The sequence below is a fragment of the Stegastes partitus genome, unplaced genomic scaffold, assembly GCF_000690725.1.
Source record: "Stegastes partitus isolate 25-593 unplaced genomic scaffold, Stegastes_partitus-1.0.2 Scaffold585, whole genome shotgun sequence".
NCBI lineage: Eukaryota > Metazoa > Chordata > Actinopteri > Pomacentridae > Stegastes > Stegastes partitus.
Window position 1 is genome coordinate 20,194 of NW_007578316.1, and position 21,213 is coordinate 41,406.

The 21,213-nt window shown below is 41.7% G+C and overlaps 1 protein-coding gene across 1 annotated transcript in view; it reads right to left on the reverse strand.

Moving 5' to 3' along the window:
• ctsk (cathepsin K) overlaps positions 1-15,036 on the reverse strand; it is a 22,144-nt gene extending 7,108 nt beyond the window's left edge. The window contains exons 1-4 of the mRNA XM_008288957.1: positions 14,936-15,036; positions 13,320-13,443; positions 6,794-6,916; positions 3,720-3,872 (exon numbers count right to left, since the gene is read on the reverse strand). Of these exons, the coding sequence (XP_008287179.1) occupies positions 3,720-3,872; positions 6,794-6,916; positions 13,320-13,442 (399 nt within the window). The 5' untranslated portion in view covers position 13,443; positions 14,936-15,036. The remainder of the gene's footprint in view (positions 1-3,719; positions 3,873-6,793; positions 6,917-13,319; positions 13,444-14,935) is intronic.
• Positions 15,037-21,213: the final 6,177 nt, after the last annotated feature.

Below are 21,213 nucleotides of genomic sequence, written 5' to 3' on the forward strand. Positions count from 1 at the left end.
CTAACTATCGAGCCACCTTGCAGCCAAAACCGGAATCAAATTCTGACAAAGAATAAATGTACGGCATGTCCAACCCGACAAACTGACAGGACTGGTTCCAGAGGTTTGCTCCACATTAAACTCTGTGACGCATGTTTATGAGGTTGATGTGCAGCAGTTTGATGAAGAACATGCTCATGATAAGTCCTCCAGCATATAAAAACCATCATCTGGACACGTTTTAAAACTGAAATCTGCACAATTAGATTCAGATTGCACGACTGATTTTCATTAAAAATACTAAACATAATGTTTAATCTTTGTGGTTTACATTTTCACAGTTTCCCTACTCGTTCCTGTCACATTATTATTGTCTTGCTTCTGCCTGCAACGCTCACATTTCCCTGCAGAAATCAACGAGGTTTTGTGCTTCACTCTAAACATTTTGCCTGAAAACAGCCTTGGGAACTTATAGCTCAGGTTTTCTCAACAAACACCAGAAGTCCAGCAGGATTTCTAACTGAAGATGCAGTTACCTTGAGAACTATGACAGGAATATGACAGGTAGAAAAAGTACACATCACATTATAGCTTCCTCTTGACTTTATAGCGAGCGGGTGGCAGCTTCTCAAATGCAGGTATGAAAAACACGAGCTCTGAGAAGGGTTCGGCTTGCTTCACGGTCATTAAGTCAGAACTAGAACAATACCAAGGCTGACCTCAATAAAGTTCTATCTAATCTAATCTAACCTAACCTGTGTGTTTGAAGCCACATTCTTTATGGGAAGCAGGTCACGGATAGATCAGTCCAGCTGTGAAGCAATCACACATATTTATCACAGGTGTGGTTAAAGAAATGGGATCCAACAAGGCATCAGCTGCTCTAACGAACAAGCAGATCTGCACAAACAGGCTCCAGTGCTTCCCTCAAGTTGGTTTACTATGAAGAGTCGAGGCTGAATAAAGCGTCCCGGCTGTCAGCTTTAGAAAAAGCAGCGACTAGAGGAGACAAGTTTGATCACAGCGATCACCTGGAGACCCGAGTGGCTGAGCTCCAGCACAGACCACAGTGTGGTAGATCACTGTGATGCTACACAACAGACCAGCAGGTTTAAAAGGCGTGTTGTCTTTAAAAAGCTGCTTTAAGGACGCCATTTATTAGAGCCTGAAACTGTTAAAAAAAACAACACAAGGAATGATTGTTTTCTTAAAGTTTACGGTGGTCCTTGAACTACTCATCTGTGTGTGATGTGCTGATCTAAGCCTGAAATAAGGATGTGTCATCAAAATCCATTTATGTCTCATTAAAAAAATGCCAAAATAGACTGTTTGTACCAACAAAAGACTAAAACCTGATGACTCTGTGCTCCTGGCAGGAAGTCATCAGTGACTCAGCCCTGACCAACAATCATGTGATGAAAAACTATGGGATGTTTCGCCTGAACTGGGCTGAACTGCAGGCCGTGTACAAATTAGACATCCATCTATTATCTATACACCACTTAATCCTCACTAGGGTCATGGGGGGCTGGAGTCTATCCCAGGGTGAAGGCAGGTTCACCTGGACAGGTAACCAGTCTATCACAGGGCTACACTTAGAGACAGACAACCAAGCACACTCACATTCACACCTACGGACAATTTAGAATCACCAATTAACCTCAACATGTTTCTGGAGAACCCGGAGAGAACCCACGCTGCACGGGGAGAACATGGAGACTCCACGCAGAAAGATCCCGGGTGTCCTCATGTGGATGTGAACCGGCGACCTTGCTATGAGGCGACAATGCTAACCACTGATCCACCTTGCATCCCCAGATCAGACATGTAAAGAGTTAAATATCCACAGTATGGAGAGCTACCATTTCCCCCGTGTTGCAGGTAACACAGGTTTATTAGAAGGTTTAGTAAAATAAATAATCAAAAATATATAAGTAAAAAACTTGAACTTCACATTTTATTTCTTTCCTTTTTGTGATTTCTGGAATTATAAATCCTACGTCTGACTTCTCTCCTCTTCTACTCGTGGTTGTGCTGCTTCCACACAGGTACAGGACTTCATATTGTTGTCTAGAACACCACCTACAGCGCTCATGTGGCTATTTTTATGTCTGGAGAACAAACAGGAAAGAGACAGAAGGGGACCAACTGAGCATGAATATCCCATTAGCATGGGAAATGAAGACGATGTGACCCTGACTCATTCAACGCGGTGCATGTAGAGGCCACAGAAAGAGAGGAGGAGATAAACTAAAGACAACAGAGAAACATTCTGGATCCAGACCTGACTGATGTCCTGGACTGTGTTCTATGTCTGTAAACAGGTTCCTGGTGATGGGATGATTCCTCATCTCGCTCCTTTTTGCACCAACTTCAAAGATGTTTTTCTTCATCTCAGAATGGGTGTTTTCCATGTGGTTGCTTTCTGTGTTGTGGTTGCTCACGGGGACTATGAGAGATGTTGACTCCATGTTAGAATCTACCTAATGGTTTCCACATGCACTTGCTCCGCTGCACCTGTGACGAATGTTTGTGACTGCTTGGCAGCAGCCTCTGCGAGCTGCTTCTTACTTCTACGCGCCCTAAAGACGACTGCGAGTTGAAACGCGTGGGCCCCGTCTATCAAAGACTTTTTTACATTTTGCAAAGCAGCGCGCCTCTGTGTTTTCTGGATATGACTTATTGATCACAAAGCAATTCAAAGCTCTCTTTGTGAGACGCCGACTGTTCTGGTTTCGATTCTCGTGAATCAAGATACAGCTTTCTTAATCCGCCCACTGTCCTGACCACGTTAGAGATCGGTTTGGCTCCTGTGCTGCCGTCTTGTGACTTTAGAACTCGCTAAAGAGGAATGTTGTTGCACAAGATCTGTCTTGTGTTCTTAGGAATTTGTCTTGCCCCATTTCCTTGAACTTGTTGATCATCTTGATGGTGTCACAGGACTAAAGATAGTCCAATCTCTGATTCGTGCCAAGCTTAGTTTGATAACTGCATATTTTCAAGGTGGCGCGGTGGTTAGCACTGTTGCCTCGTCCCGGTGAGGACACCTGGGATCTGTGTGGAGTCTCCATGTTCTCCCCATGCAGCGTGGGTTCTCCGGGTCCAAAAACATGCTGGGGTTAATTGGTGATTGGTGTGAATATGAGTGTGCTTGGTTGTCTGTCTCTAAGTGTAGCCCTGTGATAGACTGGTTACCTGTCCAGGTGAACCTACCTTCACCCTGAGTCAGCTGGGATAGACTCCAGCCCCCCATGACCCTGGTGAGGATTAAGGTGTATAGATGATGGATGGATGGATGGATGGATGGATATTTCCCCTCTAAACCTACTAAAACAGGCTGTGAACTCAACACTGATGCACCTCCTTCTTCAGGTTGACAGGTGAACCTCTCAGTATTATAACACGTTTCTAATCATGCTTCTGTAAGTAACCCTCACTTCTACTTCTGAGGGAAATATTTGGCCCTCATCGTGCTGAATGCTTCACGAATCAGTACGTTTTTAAAGCTTTTAGCTGCTGAGCGAACCAGTGAAGCTGAAGCAGAGGGCTCACCAGTCAGGAAGAGCTGAGAGTTCAGGTTCTCTGCAGGTTCATCAATAAGAGAAACCCCGTCTCAATGACATAAACTATTCTTCATAGCTTCTCTAAAATGCTCTGATTTATGTATGACAGAAACAAATTCCAGATATTTCAAGCACTCAGAATCCTCTAAATGCAGAATGAAATGCTCGTCCTCTGACCTGGTCCTTCACTGGGGTCACCATGCCCTTCTTGCGGTAGTCAACGAACTTGGGAAGCTTGGACACCTTGTGGTCCAGAGTCATGCTGAAGTTGCGCACAGAGTTCAGGGGGATCTGCAGGCCGGTCATCTTCTCCACCACTTCCTCCGACGTCTGCGTGAACAGAAACACAAGTTAATGTTTTTGGTCATCTTCCCCAGGTTTTTGGGGAAGTTGCCGAGGCGTTTAATTCACATGCTGACAGTTTGCATCAGCAGTTTTTAGATCCAAAACATCACCAGAAACAAAGGGTTCAAAAGTTTAGGGCCACAGATTGAAGCGACAAAGGATGGGATGAATCTTTCCTTGGTTTTTAGAATAACTGAGTGGAAAAGGAAAAAAATAAAATAATAAATTCTGGACAGGAAGAAGAGACGAGAGGTACGCAGGGTTTATTTTTAGATTTAAGACGAGAACAAGTAAAAGAAGATATGGGAGCGGGAGGATTTGAGTCAGCGGGGTGACAGAGGATGAAAAGTTATTCATGAAGAGACGGGTTTAATGCCGTTTACTCGAAAGTGAAATGTCACCTTTCAGTTTACAAAATGTCAGAAAAACGGCACCAAAGTGCACAAAAGAAAGATTTAAAAAAAAAAAACAGTGACATAAAAGACGGAGTGGATGAAAGAGAACAAGAGGAATTAAAATAAGAGATTTCTGTTTGCTGGCTGGAACTGCTGGTTATACAATATTTAGCAGTTATTTAAAAAAAAAAAAGAAAAAGAAGAAGAAATCTTCCATTTATTATGATGAGAACTCCCCAGGGCTTTCATTACAGCTCATTCTAAAAGCAGAACAGATCATTAATGGAAGAAATACAGGCCATCTGTTAATTTCTTTCATTTAATTTAAGTGCTTTCAGTCAGGCTGAAAATGGAAAGACATCCTTCATTTCCGGCCACCTGTTCCCTACATAAACATGAAAACCGACCATTTATCCAGAATTCAGATGCTCAAGTCCTGACACGCTGCCACTCCATGAAGCCGACTTGTCTTTCGTTTTTGATGCACGGCTTGTTGTGTCTGACATTCGATGCAATAAAACAAGCATCAGTCGTGCGCTGACATGTCACCGACTGCAGCTGATTTAAGGACACCGAACCCGTTTAGCTTCACCTCGCCGCGTCGCCACACGCATGACTGAAGCAAAAGAAGGAGATGACAACAGACTACAGCAGCTAAAAGCCAAAACTTCTGAAGATAATGTGGAGCTCTGACAGGAAGGAGCTGGTTTGTTGGTTCTCGCTTCATATATGATGATAAATCTCTTCTGGTGAAACAAAACATTCAAAGACATCAGCTTGGACTTTTATTACTTTTACCCAATGAGAAATCAATTATTTGAGGAAATAATCAGCATAATAATTAATAATGAAGAGAAAACCTGGATGTGTAACACGAGTAAATGATGCACAAGCTATCATAACAGCTGGACTGAACCTGTGCTGTCATGGATTAAAGAAAAAAGAATAATAAAAAAAAGAAGCAAAAACAATTAAATAATTACATTTTGTGAGCTGCTACACATGCCCACTGAATTTTGGACGTCTGGGTGAAACGGCCTTCCAACAGGACGGGCCGGAAACACAGCGAAAATGCGCAAAATGGCCTTTCATTGAAATTGAGCGGGCCGCCATTTCCACGCTGTCAGACTTTTGCGGAAGATTTTATTACCTTTTAATCACCACGTCCTGTAGTTTGTGCTGGCCAGATTTCCTAGGAGGAGACAGATTTTGAAAATGGCCAAAAATGAGCGAAAATGGCCCGTAATGCTCAGGATTTTTCCAACATGGCGAATTTCCTGTTGGGTTTACGAAAACATGCTGATGGACTTTTTTGTGCGTCCTGAGCTGCTACATATGTGTACCAATTTCTGTAGCTCTAAGTCAAACGTAGCCCTGATGGGACTCTGTTGAAATATTGTAGGGGGCGCAGTTGAGCCGTGTTGCATTTTAGAGCTTGGAGCTGATCAAGTTTTTTGTTCGTCCTGACCTGCCTTTCATCAAAATTGAGTGGGCCGCCATTTCCACGCCGTCAGACTTTTGCAGAAGATTTTATGACCTTTTATTCACCACATCAAGTAGTTTGTGCTGGCCAGATTTCAGGTGTGTAATCCCTAGGAGGGGATGGATTTTGAAATTGGCCAAAAATGAGGGAAAATCGTCAGGCATGCTCGCAATTTTTTCAAAATGGCGGATTTCCTGTTGGGTTTACGGAAACATGCCAACGGACTTTTTTGTGTGTCCTGAGCTGCTACATATGTGTACCAAATTTTGTAGCTCTAAGTCAAACGTAGCCCCAATGGGAGTCTGTTGAAATATTGTAGGGGGCTGCTCTATATGCCCACCAAATTTTGTAGCTTTAGGCCAAACATGCTTCCGACAGGACTCCGTTGAAATTTTGCAAGGTGGCGCTGTGGAGCCATTTTGGCAGTGACATGTCCAAGTACTGAAAAATATCAATTTTTTTTGCCAGTCCTAGTGTGTGTGGGGATTTTGTAGAGATATTGGGCATGCTTAGACCCTCAAAAATGCATTTCGTTTCAGCGAAAAACTAGAAAAATTCAGAATAAACTCAAGGGTTTCAACAAAATCATAAAAACAGTAACTTCATTCTCATTTGAGGACATGCCTTATTTTGTGCACTAACATATTGCGCCTGAAATGTGTTAAAAATAAGGAAACATCTCCAAAAAAAACCCAACAACGCTGGGATCAGAACACATAACATTTGTTTGTCTGAGCTACAAAACGGTCAAAAAAACGTCTGGAGGTGCCGTGATGTGGAAGGAGACGCGCCAGACTCCGTCTCCAATCATAGCTTGTGGTTTCTCGTGACCAGAAATAGACTCCTGCTAACAGAACTGTCAGCTGCAGCACACCGGAGAGCACACCAGAGAGAGAAAAGGGGAAAAAATAGGAATGCTGACATGCTCGTCTTCCTGCCTTAACAAAGAGGCTCGTGTCTTCCTCTGCGATGCACCTACGTGGGATAAAGACATCACACCTGCCTGGAATCTGACGTTCTGGACTCACCATGTCTCCCAGGTGGTTCATGGCCAGCTCGTAGGAGTGCATCCCCAGCGCCGCCTCCATGTTGTGGGCTTCGATCATGCGAGCGTTCTTCTGCCAGATGGTTCTGCGGATCCACTCTTCATCCTGAGGCAAACAAAACGAGGTGTCAAGTCCTGGTTCCAACTCAAGAAATTAAAAGAAATCCTTTTTACCTTTCAAGTTTTCCGGCTTTTAAAGTAAACCCAGTAACAAACTCGGTGTAATTATAATTACTAGGAGTCGTGTTACGCGCTGCTGAGAGTTCACACAATCACTTCCCAGCAGGAACTGATTGAGAACTGTACTTCTTTTTGTTGTTGTTTTTGATATTTTGAAGAAAGTATTCGTGACAGAAACTTGCTGTGACACAGAAAATGATTTGAATTGAATCCATTTCCCACCTTTTTCAGCGTAATGGCACCTATTTTTAAATTTTATTTTATGAATTATGTAAACTCTGATTAAGCTTGTGTGTTTTAAAAATGTAAAGTGTCTTAAATTTATATTCGTCCTCAAATTTATTCATACCCTCCTATTAAAGAAAGAAAAAAAAAAACAGCTGAAATAAGTTAAAATTGACAAAAGTAATAATAAATAAAAATGTAATGAAAATCATGATGTTGCTTTTGGTTCAACAGAAATATGAAAAAACAAACCAAAAAAAATCATGAAAGGACCCGTAAACTAATATTTTCTCGATCCAGTCACTGCAATCAAGTGTTTTCTGTAACTCTGGGACAGTTTTGTTTGTTTTTTAAAAATTATTCTTTTCAACCATAATTCAAAAGCAATGCCTTATTTCACTAAATTATAATTTAGCACATTTTGATTTATTATTACTTTGTTCAGTTTCTAGTCATTTGAGTGACTGTTGTGGATTTTGCCTTTTCTTTAATGGAAGGAATGCATTTGAGGATATGTGAGATAATACATTAAATCAGCAACACTTCCAGATTTGCTTTACATTTAAATTTCCCCAGCTTAAAAAGTCACTTATTTCATGTTTAAGCCATTTTGTGTAGCACCATGTTGCCGTTGACTTTATTAAATTATACGTGTACTGGTGATTAAATTGCTTGAACCACAAACGACCATTACGTGCATGAAAGCGATGAATATTTCCATCAAACGACCAAATAAAAGGGAGTGTTTGAACCTCTTGGACTGATGTTTCCGCCCCCCTTTGGGTTGAGGAGCTAATAAAGTCACAAACATTTCATTTCACATGACAGGAACGGGCTTCATGAGTACTAAAATAAAACCCCATCCTTCAGGTTTGTCTCCTGTGCGTACACCTGACAACCCAAAGAAACCAATCTGGGCAAACAGGGCAAGGATTCATTATAATTAGCCAATAAAAGAGAAAAAAAAAAGCCTGCCTGCCTGCGTTCCAGCCCCATTTCATTAATTAGGCCGATTAAAGCGGCGCACATTCACACAACAATCTTCCCTCCTGCAGCACACACAGATAAAATGTGACTTTATCCACCATCCAGCGCTGTGTGATGAGAAATCTATGAGTGAGCTCCATTTAGCACAACTGTTGATGTCAAGTTTTATTGCTCAAAGGCTCAATATGGGAATAAGATACAGCTAAAAGATAAAGATAAAGCTGGCTAGAAAAAAAACAAAAAAAAAACAAGCTCTACTTGTGGTTTTAGCAACCATTAGCATAACTACAATCATTTCTATCTTGATATCCATTCCAGTAATGGAAAATGCAAATGCTCGCACGGAGATTTTGATTCTATTACGGTGATGTCAGTTCAAGGAGGGTTGAATCGAGAGGAGCTGCCGGGTGAATGCTGATTAAAATCACCATGCGAGAGAGAGAACGAGGTCCTTTCTGCTGACTTCACATGAATATAAATACACGCTGTGATCATACCAACATGCTAACATTGCAGTAAATACATGCATTTACACACACGGGTACAAATGAAAACACACTGTCAGATTCTGCTCATTAACCCAGGCGTTTGCACACGTGCAGTTGCAAACACACACATGCAAACACACACACACACTCACACACACTCCACAGCTGCGATGCTCTGACCTCTAGCCAGAGGTGGAGAGTGGAGGGATAGCAGATGCTCAGTAAGCATTCAGGAAGTAAACTCGTAGCCAGCCCCGCTTTAACACCAACTGAACCACATTTCCTTTGCTTCTTTGATGCCAGGAATGAAAATAAAAATTTAAAAAAACCCTGAAACTAAAGAAGAAGCTTCACTGATGAATGGAGTTTCCTCTGGTGGAAATTTCCTACAGCTGCTACCACGACATTGTTTTTGTTTTTCGTAAATGAAGCAGCTAAAGTCTGATGGAAATTAACTTTTTTTTTCTCTCAATTACCAGCAAACGATGAGGAAGATGAAGTAAATTCTCATTGTGCGCGTCCTGCTCTACTTTTGCTTCTCTGTTCTCTGACTCCCATCTGTCTGGTTTCCACTCTGGGCCTAAACAAGGAAGTGGAGCAACCGGTCACGGCCTCGTGGTTCTTGTTTTTCTAGGCAACGTTGTTTGTGGTTGAAGAGAATGTGTGCCGAGGATTTAGAGGCGATAATGAGAGATGACTTGCAGAAAGCAGCAAGAACTCGTGCTGCTTTGTTGACTGTACCGTCGGGTGGATGTTTGAAACGGAAGCTAGAAATATATTTTCTTCCTCTTCTAAAAACAGAAGCATCAGAAAGAATCGTGTGTTAAAAATAGAGCTGCTTTGAATCCATAAGTGGTTTGATGTGCACATCTGACAGTTACCGGTGTGTATATGTGTCAAAGAAAGACTACTCGATTACTTTTTCTCTCTCTCTTCATGAATTTTCCAACTGGTGGGGATTTATTTAAACGTGGTATTATTCCTCTATCAGACCAGATCATCTACATAAAGGGAACCAGACTGATCACCAGCACATGACAGAAGTAGAACTATGATTAACTTCTAGCTTGTTCATCACCTCTTCCTCCATGTGTTTGTTTACTAGTGTAAAGTAACATGACACTTTCCCACGGAGACGACTTTGTGATGAGCCAATATGCCATCGACTGAATAAAACAAAGATTTAAACAAAGTATTATCATGTTCAATTATATATATATTATATTATTATATTAACCCTGTCTCCTGTAAATTGTATTTATAGAAACACAGTCGTGACTCGATAATCCAACACTAAATGTAAAACCTTCTTTTATGTCGGATAGCAAGATGGAGGTCGAGATACAAGGAGGGCTTGATGCTGGAAGGCTCATTTGTTGTTAATATTTATTGTTCATAGTTGTTATAATAACTAGTAGGGCTGGTCCCAATAGAACTTTCTGCTCTCTGGATATTCAGGCCCAATTTTGATGAATATCAGAATATTCTGCACGGTCAGGGGACACTTCCACCCCGGGGCAGCGCTCTGACGGGGTGGAAGTGGCCGAAACACACAGGCAGTACTTGGCTGCTGATGTTAGTTTAGGATAGCGCTCACACTTCTGTTTCCACCATCGGTGGCGGCAGTGGCGCTCCCCTGTCGCCACCACCATCTGTGTTTACTAAACACTGAGCACGCTCGCTGCGTGTGACGTCGTCGTGTCCTCTTCTGCGCATGCGGGACACTTTTGGGTAATAATGCCACCTGGACGTTGCAAAATGTTGATAATGAACATCTTTACTGACAAAGCATTTGCTTTCTTGCAACACAACATCCACACGTAGCTCCTAGAGTCACCTTGTTTATGGTTACGTTTAGGTGCACCGCCACCATCTTTACCTAATCTCACCAAAAATGCTTTTATCCTTTTCCATACATTCCTTCCTTTGTACGCCCTCCATCGACCCCAACCTCCTCCGTATGATGCTGCCTTCACTTAATAAACGTTTTAATCCAGTTTCATTGGAAAAATCGAAAAGAAAGTAAATTAGAGAGCGGACACTTTTAATGTACTTCCACCTAATTGTTGCACCAACTAGGAACTAAGCCAGGATGCACATTTTTGCTAACATCCATCCATCCATTATCTATACACATCTTAATCCTCACTAGCGTCACGGGGGAGCTGGAGTCTATCCCAGGGCAAAGGCAGGGGACACCTGGACAGGCAACCAGTCTATCACAGGGCTAATTGTTGCTAATACAATACACGGAAATACAAACTAGTCTAGTTCGTGATACTAATCAATAGAATCAACCTATATGCTGATGATTTAATATTATTGCACTAGCCACATATTAGACAAACTACATATTTGGGTGCCAAATATTTATACCAGCACCAAATATTCTACAATACTCTATATTTCATCATTATATCTTCAGTATATTATGAAAAAACTAACCAACAAACAAAAAAATGCAGCTGATCATGGATGCAAATTAGAACTCTGACTCCTTAAAGGCAGCTGAGTGTAGATTTAATAGCAGCACCAACTTACTTTAAACCTCTATAAAAACATCTCTTCTCTCAGTTTAACGTGCTCTCACCAGATCGCTGGCAGCAGCAGAAACAGGCCGGCCGGCTGAGAGACGGACGAGACTAACCCTGAACTGACTGGCTGTTAAATTGAGTCCGATGTAGGCAGACAGTGAGTCAAAGACGTCTACATGAGCAACTCACTGAAGCAGAGAGAGAGAAAAAAGGGAGAAAAGATGAAACACAGACTGAAAAAAAAAACCCAGAGAAAAGACAAAAGAACGAATGCACAGAGCTTGTCAATACATTCATGTGCAGAGACGCAGCTGTGGGAGCGAAGCCACCGACAGTTTCTAGATAGATCCTCTGATGAAAGAATAAAGAGTCGGCTTTGAAAAAGGGAAATTGCTCCGTAAACTCAGCTAAGGTATGCCTTTTGCCGGGGACAATCGAGAATCACACTAGAATGAAAATTTGACACCGCGTCCCATTAACGTCACTCTGATCCATCCTTCTGTCGCTCCGCTGCTCTCCTTTTTGCTTTGCCCCGACTGCTGATTGAAATGCCGCAAAACACAGAGGTGGATGCAGCTCTCTGGAAATCTGCTGCTCTGCTGTTCTGAGTTATATATATCTACACAAGGCAGAATTGTTCGTCAGACCTTTGAACACTTTCTAGAGGACAATCTGGTTTGTACGAAGCCCAGCTCGGCCTCAGATGTGGACCGCGGTCTGTTAATAAACCACGAGTCTTCATCACTGAACTACAGATCCGCTGAGCGTGCGTCTTAGAAATTATGACACGTCTTTGAACGTTGTGCAATCACATTTTTTCCACTTGAAGAAAACATCCAAAGCAAGTCAGAAAACCAACATTCTTGTTGCTACATAGGGAGAGTTCATTTGCAGAAACAGACAACTTTTTCAGAAAACTTGTTTTTTTGTTGTTTGCTTGAGATAAAATCAATCAAACTGAAGTTGAGTGGATCTGACTCAGTAGAAATGACATGAGTTTGATTGATATTGTCTCAGGTAGATGCTGGAAAAGTGGGTTTTGTGAAGGTTTATGAAGATGGAGTTATCTGTTTTTGCAAATTAACTCCATCCATCCATCATCTGTACACCGCTTAATCTTCACTAGGGTCATGGGGGGCTGGAGTCTATCCCAGCTGACTCAGGGTGAAGGCAGGTTCACCTGGACAGGAAACCAGTCTATCACAGGGCTACACTTAGAGACAGACAACCAAGCACACTCACATTCACACCTACAGACAATTTACAATCACCAATTAACCTCAACATGTTTCTGGACTGTGGGAGGAAGCTGGAGAACCTGGAGAGAACCCACGCTGCACGGGGAGAACATGGAGACTCCACGCAGAAGGATCCCGGGTGTCCTCACCGGGACGCGAACTGGCAACCTTCTAGCTGCGAGGCAATGATGCTAACCACCGCGCAAATAAACTCTTCATATATTAATAGTCAGTTTTAAGACGGGGGAGTTCTGTGGGTCCAGATATTATACATGCATCAAATTACATATTTCCCAGATGCAAATGTGCAAAAAGTTTATTTTACATTTAAGCTTAGTGCATTTTTACATGATGACATCATGTCTTCTATCTGCCAAATGCTTGAAAAAAAAAACTACCCAAGTTGCTTTGCTGTTAGTGTCTCAGTGGTTTTAGTAGCTGTCGGAATCCCAATCTCTTAGGCCAGTCGTGCAACATCCGTTTCTGAACCTGATGACGTGCCAAACCATCTACATGTGGGTTTTAATTAACTCATTTTTGTCTGCATCTCTTTAATTACTTTTGTGCTAAGTCTTGTTTCGTTCTACACTTCCACCACAAATGTTTGCTTTGAGTGTGATGTGGCCGAGGTGTGACTGTATGCTAACGCTGCAGACGAAGGGGTTTAGTTGAAATGTCATCTTTTCCCCTAGTTTGGTCTCTGCTTCTTCCACAGTTGCTTCATGCAGCCTTATGTTACCCAGAGTCTTTTGGGTGAAACATCATCTTGCTCACACTTTAAGGGATAATTTAGGGAAATACACCAACACAAGCGTACACTCTGGCGTTCGTCACGGGAAAAATTAATGGACACTAACCAGGCCGTTGTATTCTCTGCTGTGTGTGCTCTTCCACTCTTCCCACTGGGCGTCCAGAGCGGCTTCATCCAGAAGGCTCAGCGCCGAGGCTGCCAGCAGCAACACGCACACACACGACAACATCCTGGAGAGAAAACACACAAAGTTCATATGTGCAACACTTGGACTGAAATCTGTATAAATACTTGCCCTTTATTAAGAGGCTGGAATTCGTTCTCCAGCGAGGACTGATAAATAAAAGTCTTTTAATTATCGGAGGAGTTATGGTTAACATTTTCACACATCTGCTTCCAGTATCTATATGTTTATTATGGGTTTACTGTCACATGGTTGCTTTACTTTCTGTTTAAGTCACATTAAAGATTTAAAAAATGCTGGTTCCTAAGTAAGGAAGGAAGGAAGGAAGGAAGGAAGGAAGGAAGGAAGCCCTCCAACAGCTCATTTTGGAGGGAAAACCTGCTCAAAACCAGATACCTGCTGGTCTGAGGTCTGTTTCCAGTCTGCTACAGATAAAACTGCCCTCAGACGATTTTTTTTTTTTTGTGCTTTCTTTTGCGATGAACACGATCACATTTGAAGCTAACGGCTATCGGCTCCTCACGAGCAGCAGCCACCAGACGAAGAATAAAACTTTAGCAAAGTGTGGTGAAAAAGTTTCCTCGCTCTGTCATCGGGGATTCAAACGCTTTCTCTGTGCATTTTTAAGTCGAGCCTTTAAAAAATTCACAGCAGTCTGCACTTTTTCCTCCACCTTCGCTGCTCTCTCTTTCCCCGCCATCTGCCATTCATCAGCTTCTCCCCGTTGTTGTTGGGTTTTTTTTTTCTTTCTCTTTGCGCTGCTGCTAATCTGCATTTGTGTACATCGTCTCCAGTGGAGGCCACTGACCTTGTAGGTTTACTCAGCTGAAAGCAGGAGCCGATCTGCTTCCTTTTAGCTTTGAGAATGTGTGAGGAGCGCTGCTTTACATCGTCCGCTTCCTACACACATTGATTATACCCGGCAACGGCTTCACCTTTAGGTGAGTTGGATGGAAAATGCCATAGAAGAGTTTCATGATGTATGCAAATGGTTCTGAGTGTGTGCATGATGCTGTCGCTGCATGGACAGAGATTTCTCCTGGTAGTTCTTCTATGTTCGAGAGACGAATTCATGCGTTACATAAGGCATTAATATTTATTTTAGCTTCTTTTTTTCCCCCTCCCCTCCTCTCTCCACATCTCCTGTTGCATTTTTCCACAGATGTGTCACATTAACTCTGCAGAGCTCAAAATGGCTCTGCAGCTCTGACTTCCAAATATCACCCCACTGAGGTGCAGCTGCTTTAAAAATCAGTCTTTAATCCTAATAGTATTAAAAGTTTCTTAGCTGGAAAAATACTTCAGGGGAAAAAGGAGAGAGATCTCTAAAGCCAAACTCAAAGATTTTTTTTACTGAGAAATTAGCAGTTCTCTGTTGTTATGCTTCAGTTGAACATAAATTAGTTCACCTTTTGTGCAAAACATTAAATCTGTTTGTTTTTTTTATGACCGATGTTTCACTGCCCTGTTTAAGAGAAGGGAGCGACAAAACAGAAAGTAAAACTCTGCACCAGGAAGTCAGCAGCAAACAAACTCACCTTATTCCCTAAAGTCAAAGAGTTTGGCGAAGTCCTCCGAGTCAGATGCCGTCCTCCTCTGCTGTCGAAGTAGGTCAGTGTGTGAGTTTTTATCCGCTGGATTTTAAGGAAGTACAATGGGAGCTCCAGGTCCGGGGAGGAGTTCTTTCTTTTTTTTTTTTTTTCCATGCAGGGAAATTACATCTGGTTTCACTAGAATAGCTGTCAGGTGTCACGTTACAGAGGCATGTCTGAGAACTTCACAGAGCTCGGTGAACTGCTGCAGTCTGGGTCACTGCTGAAAAATGGAAAAGGCTCTTGGATTTTTTTTATAAAAATAACTTGCACCTTGGACTTTATCTCAGACATTTCTTGTATAATTTATCAGAGCATTGAAAAGTCTGAGAATCGAGTTTTTATGAAAGAGGAAAGACTTTTAAGGTAAAGTCTGCTAAATCATAATGAAGAATAAAACTGTTTGCACTGTACTGGACTTATGTTGATGAACGGATGCACCAGGAAGATTAATGATTGAATGAAGTCTCAAAGCAGAGATGGTCCGTCAGTGGTGAGGTTAACCATGAGTGCTAGGCCTTCAGGGGTCTTCCCTATTTGTTTTCAACATTAAAACTGCAAAAACACTATTAAAAAACACCACTGTACCACTGTCAGCAGCATCCTGAACCATCAGAGCAGCATTTGCATGTGGACAAAAGGTCAAAATGTGTAGAAAAAGCTAAGTTTTATTTTTTAAAAATAGCCGTACAGCGTGGACAGTTCCCAGAAGAACGGGATCATGACTCCAACAGGATTAAAGCTGATCACAGGCAACAACTTATTAAAATAAATTCCCCAAAGCAGAGTCAAAATACAAGAATAATTCTGTATTTATTCAAGGATTCAAGGAACTTTATTTGTCATGCCAGCTCACATTCACACGTTTGTGGTGTGAAATTTGTACTCAGGTCCCAGTTTGTGAAGAAAAAAGCCTCATAAATAACAAAACAAGAGCAAAATAAAAGTAGAAATCCAGCAATGTAAGCGTAGTAGAAAATATAAACAGAGCAGAAAAGCCATAATTGGTTGTGTTTATGCCAGATGAATGGATGCAGCCGGAGCCTGTGCAGGAATAAAGCCGTGATTAATGGCTGAACGGAGTCTGTGTGATACCGAAAGTAAGAATCTTTACATTTTAACATGATCTAGGCGTCCAGAGTCAGCATGAGGCCTCGTCCATGCATACACAACTACTCGTCGAAACAAAAACCACATCTGAAACGCTGTCCAGAAGACGCCAAACCGACACAACATGTAGGCAAAAGGCCAATAAAAAGAGTTATGTTTTGAGCAATCAGGTCACTGCTCCAACACGATCACGAGCCACAACTGATTGAAACCAAGTTCTCACGGCAGAGCCAAAATAGATGTTTACCATATTTATATTTGATGACGTTTCGTCTGGTTGTCGGTGGACGGGCACTTCCTCATGCCGTTAGTCATGTGTGTATATATGAACATGTCGTGTGACTCCTATAGTCACACAGAAGTCTAGCACACGCAGTCACTGGTCTAAATATAAGAGCGTCCCGTGTACCTCATATGTCCAATGATACATGGCTGTGTCGCAGCGGGTTACTCAGACAAGCAGTGATGCCTCCTCAAACAATATTTGGAGGGGTTTCAGTAGCATTACAGCTAACCTGCTATCACTACAACTAATGCTACGATCACCTAATACCACATACATTCTTGGCCTCATTCTATCAGTGTGACATCATGCCGTTAATATTATATGTAGTGATATCATGTTTTCGAGATGTGACCCTTTACAAACATCCTGCCTGTGTGATCAATTATACCAACATTTTCGCCTCGCAAGCAGTGAAGCTGCTGCTGCTGTAATGATTCCCCATGTCCATATTGACCGCCTTATGCAACTGCAATGTAAGTGAATCAATGCAAGTCCTTTGCTCAGTGCAAAAATGTTAGTCCAGCAGAATATGAGGTTTCAGCAGTTTTAATAAGCAGTGGGTGTCTTCCAGGGTTAGAGTCGACTGCAGCTCAGCAAGGAGGAAACAAAGAGGCTGCAATGGTTGGACGTCACAGCATATACACGTTTTTTTTTTGTTTTAAAGATTAAAACATTCGAGCCTATCCTATAATTCATAAGAACATATCTAACAAGCCATTTGTGTTTCATATTCATGGCCTTAGAGGATGTGTCCTCATGAGTTTTCCTGTAAAAACAGACTCAGGCTACACGTTTACATGACTAAAATTCTAATCTTATCTCATGTCAATTGAACATGTGTTACACATTCATGCCATCCCCAGGCTCAACCTCTGGGGATTTTTTTTTTTTGGAGGGGAACTTCCTGAGCTTCCCTCCAGCAGCGCTTGTCCTACCCTGAGGCCAAAATATCAAATTTACTCACAAGCAAATTCATGTTAACTTTGCCTAATAGCAGCTACAGCGGCCAGAATTGTGAATTATACAATAATGGAAAAACACAGTGTAACTCAGGTATAGAGGAGTCAATGAAATCCTCAGTAATATATAGCTGATGGTGGTAAAACCCCTCAGTGCCAGCAAGGATGCCTTTTAATTCTAACATGTTAATTTGTCTTTGGAACTACAACAAACATGAGATTTTTCCAACCTGGCTGCAGATCCATGTTAACATCTAAGTTCTAACTGTTTCAGTTCTTTTCCTACAGAAGAGCACGATGCGGTGTCTCTGGGAGAGTCAGTGTCTTTTGAAATTGAGGTCACCTGTGGCGTTCCTCAGGGGTCTGTTCTGGGACCCACAGTCTTTTTTAATATGCACTTGAAAAACTGTCTTGTTGCCTCAACAGCATTAACATGCCACACAAGTTGCAGCAGCAAACCTCAGGTTCTGATCACTGGGGTCAATGAAATACAGACTCACAATAGTGTTAAAAAGAGTGTATAAAGGCTGGATTTGAACAAAAATCATGAAGCAAAGAGGCTCAGTGCCATCGCTGATTGTGACCCACGCTTTAAATCCAAGCCTGGAACCTTTTCTGACTAAGAATGAAACTAAAAGACTTGTTTGAGTTTTTATTTCGAGCATACTTGACTCTTGAAATGCTCTTAAGAAATCTTTAAACAACCGTCAGATGACCTAAAATGCAGCAGCAGGTCTTCTGACTAAAACTAAACATGGAAAAAACACATTACCTCCATTTTTGAGGCTCTTCATTAGCTTCCCCTTCTTTTCAGAATTAATTTTCAGATTTCGTTTAGTTTTTAAATCTCCTAATGAATTATTAATTACAGATTTATCTGATTTACTGGTTACATATGCTGTGTGCAGACCCCTAACATCCTCACATTGATCTCTTAAATGTTCCCCAGAGCAGAACTACAACATAAAGAGATACTGTAGTCAGTGTTGTCTGCACTCACTGCTTAAAAAAAAACCTCCAGAAGAGGTCAAAACATGTGATTCAGTCAATAACCTCAAATAAAACTGTAAAATTTACCTTGTTAGGCTTGTGTTTATGTAATTTTCTTGTAGTTTTATGTATTTTACTGCCATCAGACCTATTTATTATGATTATTAAGGACTCTTATTGTCTTATCACTATTATTTGTATGTTTTTAAATTTTATTTCATTCTCTTTTATTAATATTAAGCATTTGAATTTGCACTATAGAAATAAATATATTATTGTTGGCTTTCCTGTAGCGTTCCTCTTACGTACATGACTAATGGAACTGCCAGCATATTGGTCACGCTGTGACGTGTGATGTGAGGTTCCATTTTTTAGTCACTGTTTTCAACCTATTGTCCCTGAAAGAGTAGTTTTGATAATACAACTCAAATTAATGGATTAACTTTTTTTTTTTTTTGTATAGCACATTTAAAATCAGCTCAAAAGTCTTTTTCAATTCAGCAGCAAAAAGAAAACCACCCCAAAAAAAAAAAAAACACCCCACGGAGCGCTACTATGTATGACTTAGATAAATTAAAAGCTTCCAACCTAATTTAAATGACACGTTTCGAGTCGTCTGTTAAAAATATCCACTGAGTCAGCAAGTCTAATATTTAAAGGCAGAGCGCTCCATATTTTTGGGGCATATTAGCTAAAAGTAGCATCCCCAGCGGTTGGCGGAGCAACCTGGGGAATAGTTAAATGAGCAGCTGTGGCGAATCTCAGGATTCGTGGAGGATCACGGAGAGAGAAAAGCTGTCTGTGATGTAAAAGGGGCCATTTAGTGTCTTATAAACTGAGAGAGGAACCAGGGAGGCAGAGTGTGTTCTATAAAACAGGACATATATGAGCACTCGTTGCGTTTTTGTTTGTGTTTTGGATGGTGTTGTGGTTGTGCAATGGCTGGTTTTGGGATGTACACCAAAAACGAAAGCATGATAAAAGGAAGAAGAACTAAATGAGCTGCAGAATTAAGGTCAGAACCTACAGTGACTCTGAGGTTTTTTCACTCGTGGTCACGTCTGCAAGGTCAGATGTCCTCATTTAGAAAGAGCAGAATCCTTCTTCTTCTTTGCGGCCAGCTAGGAGGATTGCAGTCTTATCTTCGTTTAGCTTCAGAAAGGTCTCGCTCATCCACTCATTACTGGCAGTCGGTTCGACCGGGCCGAGTATTTGGGTCATCTGGCCTCGTGGACACATTGTGGAAATTCACACCGTGCTGACGAACTATGGATCCCAGCGGCGGTGTGTAGATCGAGAACAGTAAAGCTCCCTCGGCACCGCCTTTGGCCACAGCACAGTCGGTGTTTTTACTGTTTCGGACGTGTGACTCTGACATGGACTTTGGTTCCGGTGCTAAACCAGAGCTGCACCACGGAGACCGGCACACTACTCCAGATAATTAAGTAAAAGATTAGCGGTCGATAGTGACGAAGGCAGCTCTGAGGTCAAGGAGAATTAGGAAATGTGTTTACACGATTTAAAGCTGGGGTAAGCAGGAGACTAGACTTCTCCAGCTTCCATTAGCATTTAGAGAATCTAGGTCAAGACAGGTGAGTTTAGTCAATCCCACTGATCAGAAGAAAGAGTGTAATTAGCAATGAGGTCCACAGTGAAAACAGGAGGTGGACTTTCATTTGGGACAGTGGGAGTTAAATCCCAGGTGGTGCTATAAAGGGATGTTGACTTTACCTGGATTATTTTGGTGTATTTTCAAGACTTTGGACCTCAAGAAAGAATATTTGTTGGTATTCATTATAGATTTTTATTCTGTGTTAAACACATTTTCTGATAATTTGACGTAGTTTTGGTTCCAAATGCATGACAAATGTCCCTCTTTTTAAAATCTAAAAAAATCTAAATTTAAAAAAACAATGCCTGTCTCCTAAACCAAATGGCCAAAAGACCCCAAAAGTCCTCAGTAGGATTAAAACTGCGCTGGCGTGATGGGAAACTAAAGAGAGAGGAGAAAGGTGGACAAGGACGGCTGCATATTTTCAAATTATTATTGTTTTCCAAATTTCTGCCTACAGCAGCTTTAATCTGAGGGTAATTTAAAACAAGAGCCGTCACCGTCCAATGGTTTGAAGCCAGATAGAAAATATGCAAGAATATAACTCTGACAGAGTGTTTGTGTCTCAGTAATGGGAGATTAGATGTGGAAGAGGAGTCTGAGTTGGGCTCTTCTGAGTAAAGATGACACTGTAGTGGACTTAGAGAGGCTTAGAATGAAGAGTGTGTGTAAAAAGTGATGTTATATCAGAAGAGTTCTCGAAAAGGTCGGCTAGGTACTCGTACGTATCCTTCTGGAGACAGTTCATTCTTAATGAGTATTCCAGAGCCAGCCCTGATATCTGGAGGGAGTTGAGTTTGTCAAGGGCGGTGATGGAGTGTTTCCTCAGATGGTTTGAATGTTGAGTCTAACTCAGGGTGTCTTGTTTTGTTTTCTTTAAAGAAAGAGACGAGTTCTCTGCATTTAGTAGAATGCGGCTGGTTTACTAAGTGGAAATGAAGGCTTCAAAGTGAACACGAAAATGTTCTGAGACGGTTAGAGGTAGCAGTAGCATCAAGGCCAACGAGGGTGTTTGTGTGTTAGTCTCGCAACATGTTGGGTAACGTTAAAAGAGTCAATACTTGGGTTCCTTTAAATCATCACATGTATGAGTTAAAATCTCCAATAAGAACCACATGGAATTATTGCGGGGAATGCAATGTGGCTTGGTCGTGGTAAGAAGGTCGCTGGTTCGCGTCCCGGTGAGGACACCCGGGATCTTTCTGCGTGGAGTCTCCATGTTCTCCCCGTGCAGCGTGGGTTCTCTCCGGGTTCTCCGGCTTCCTCC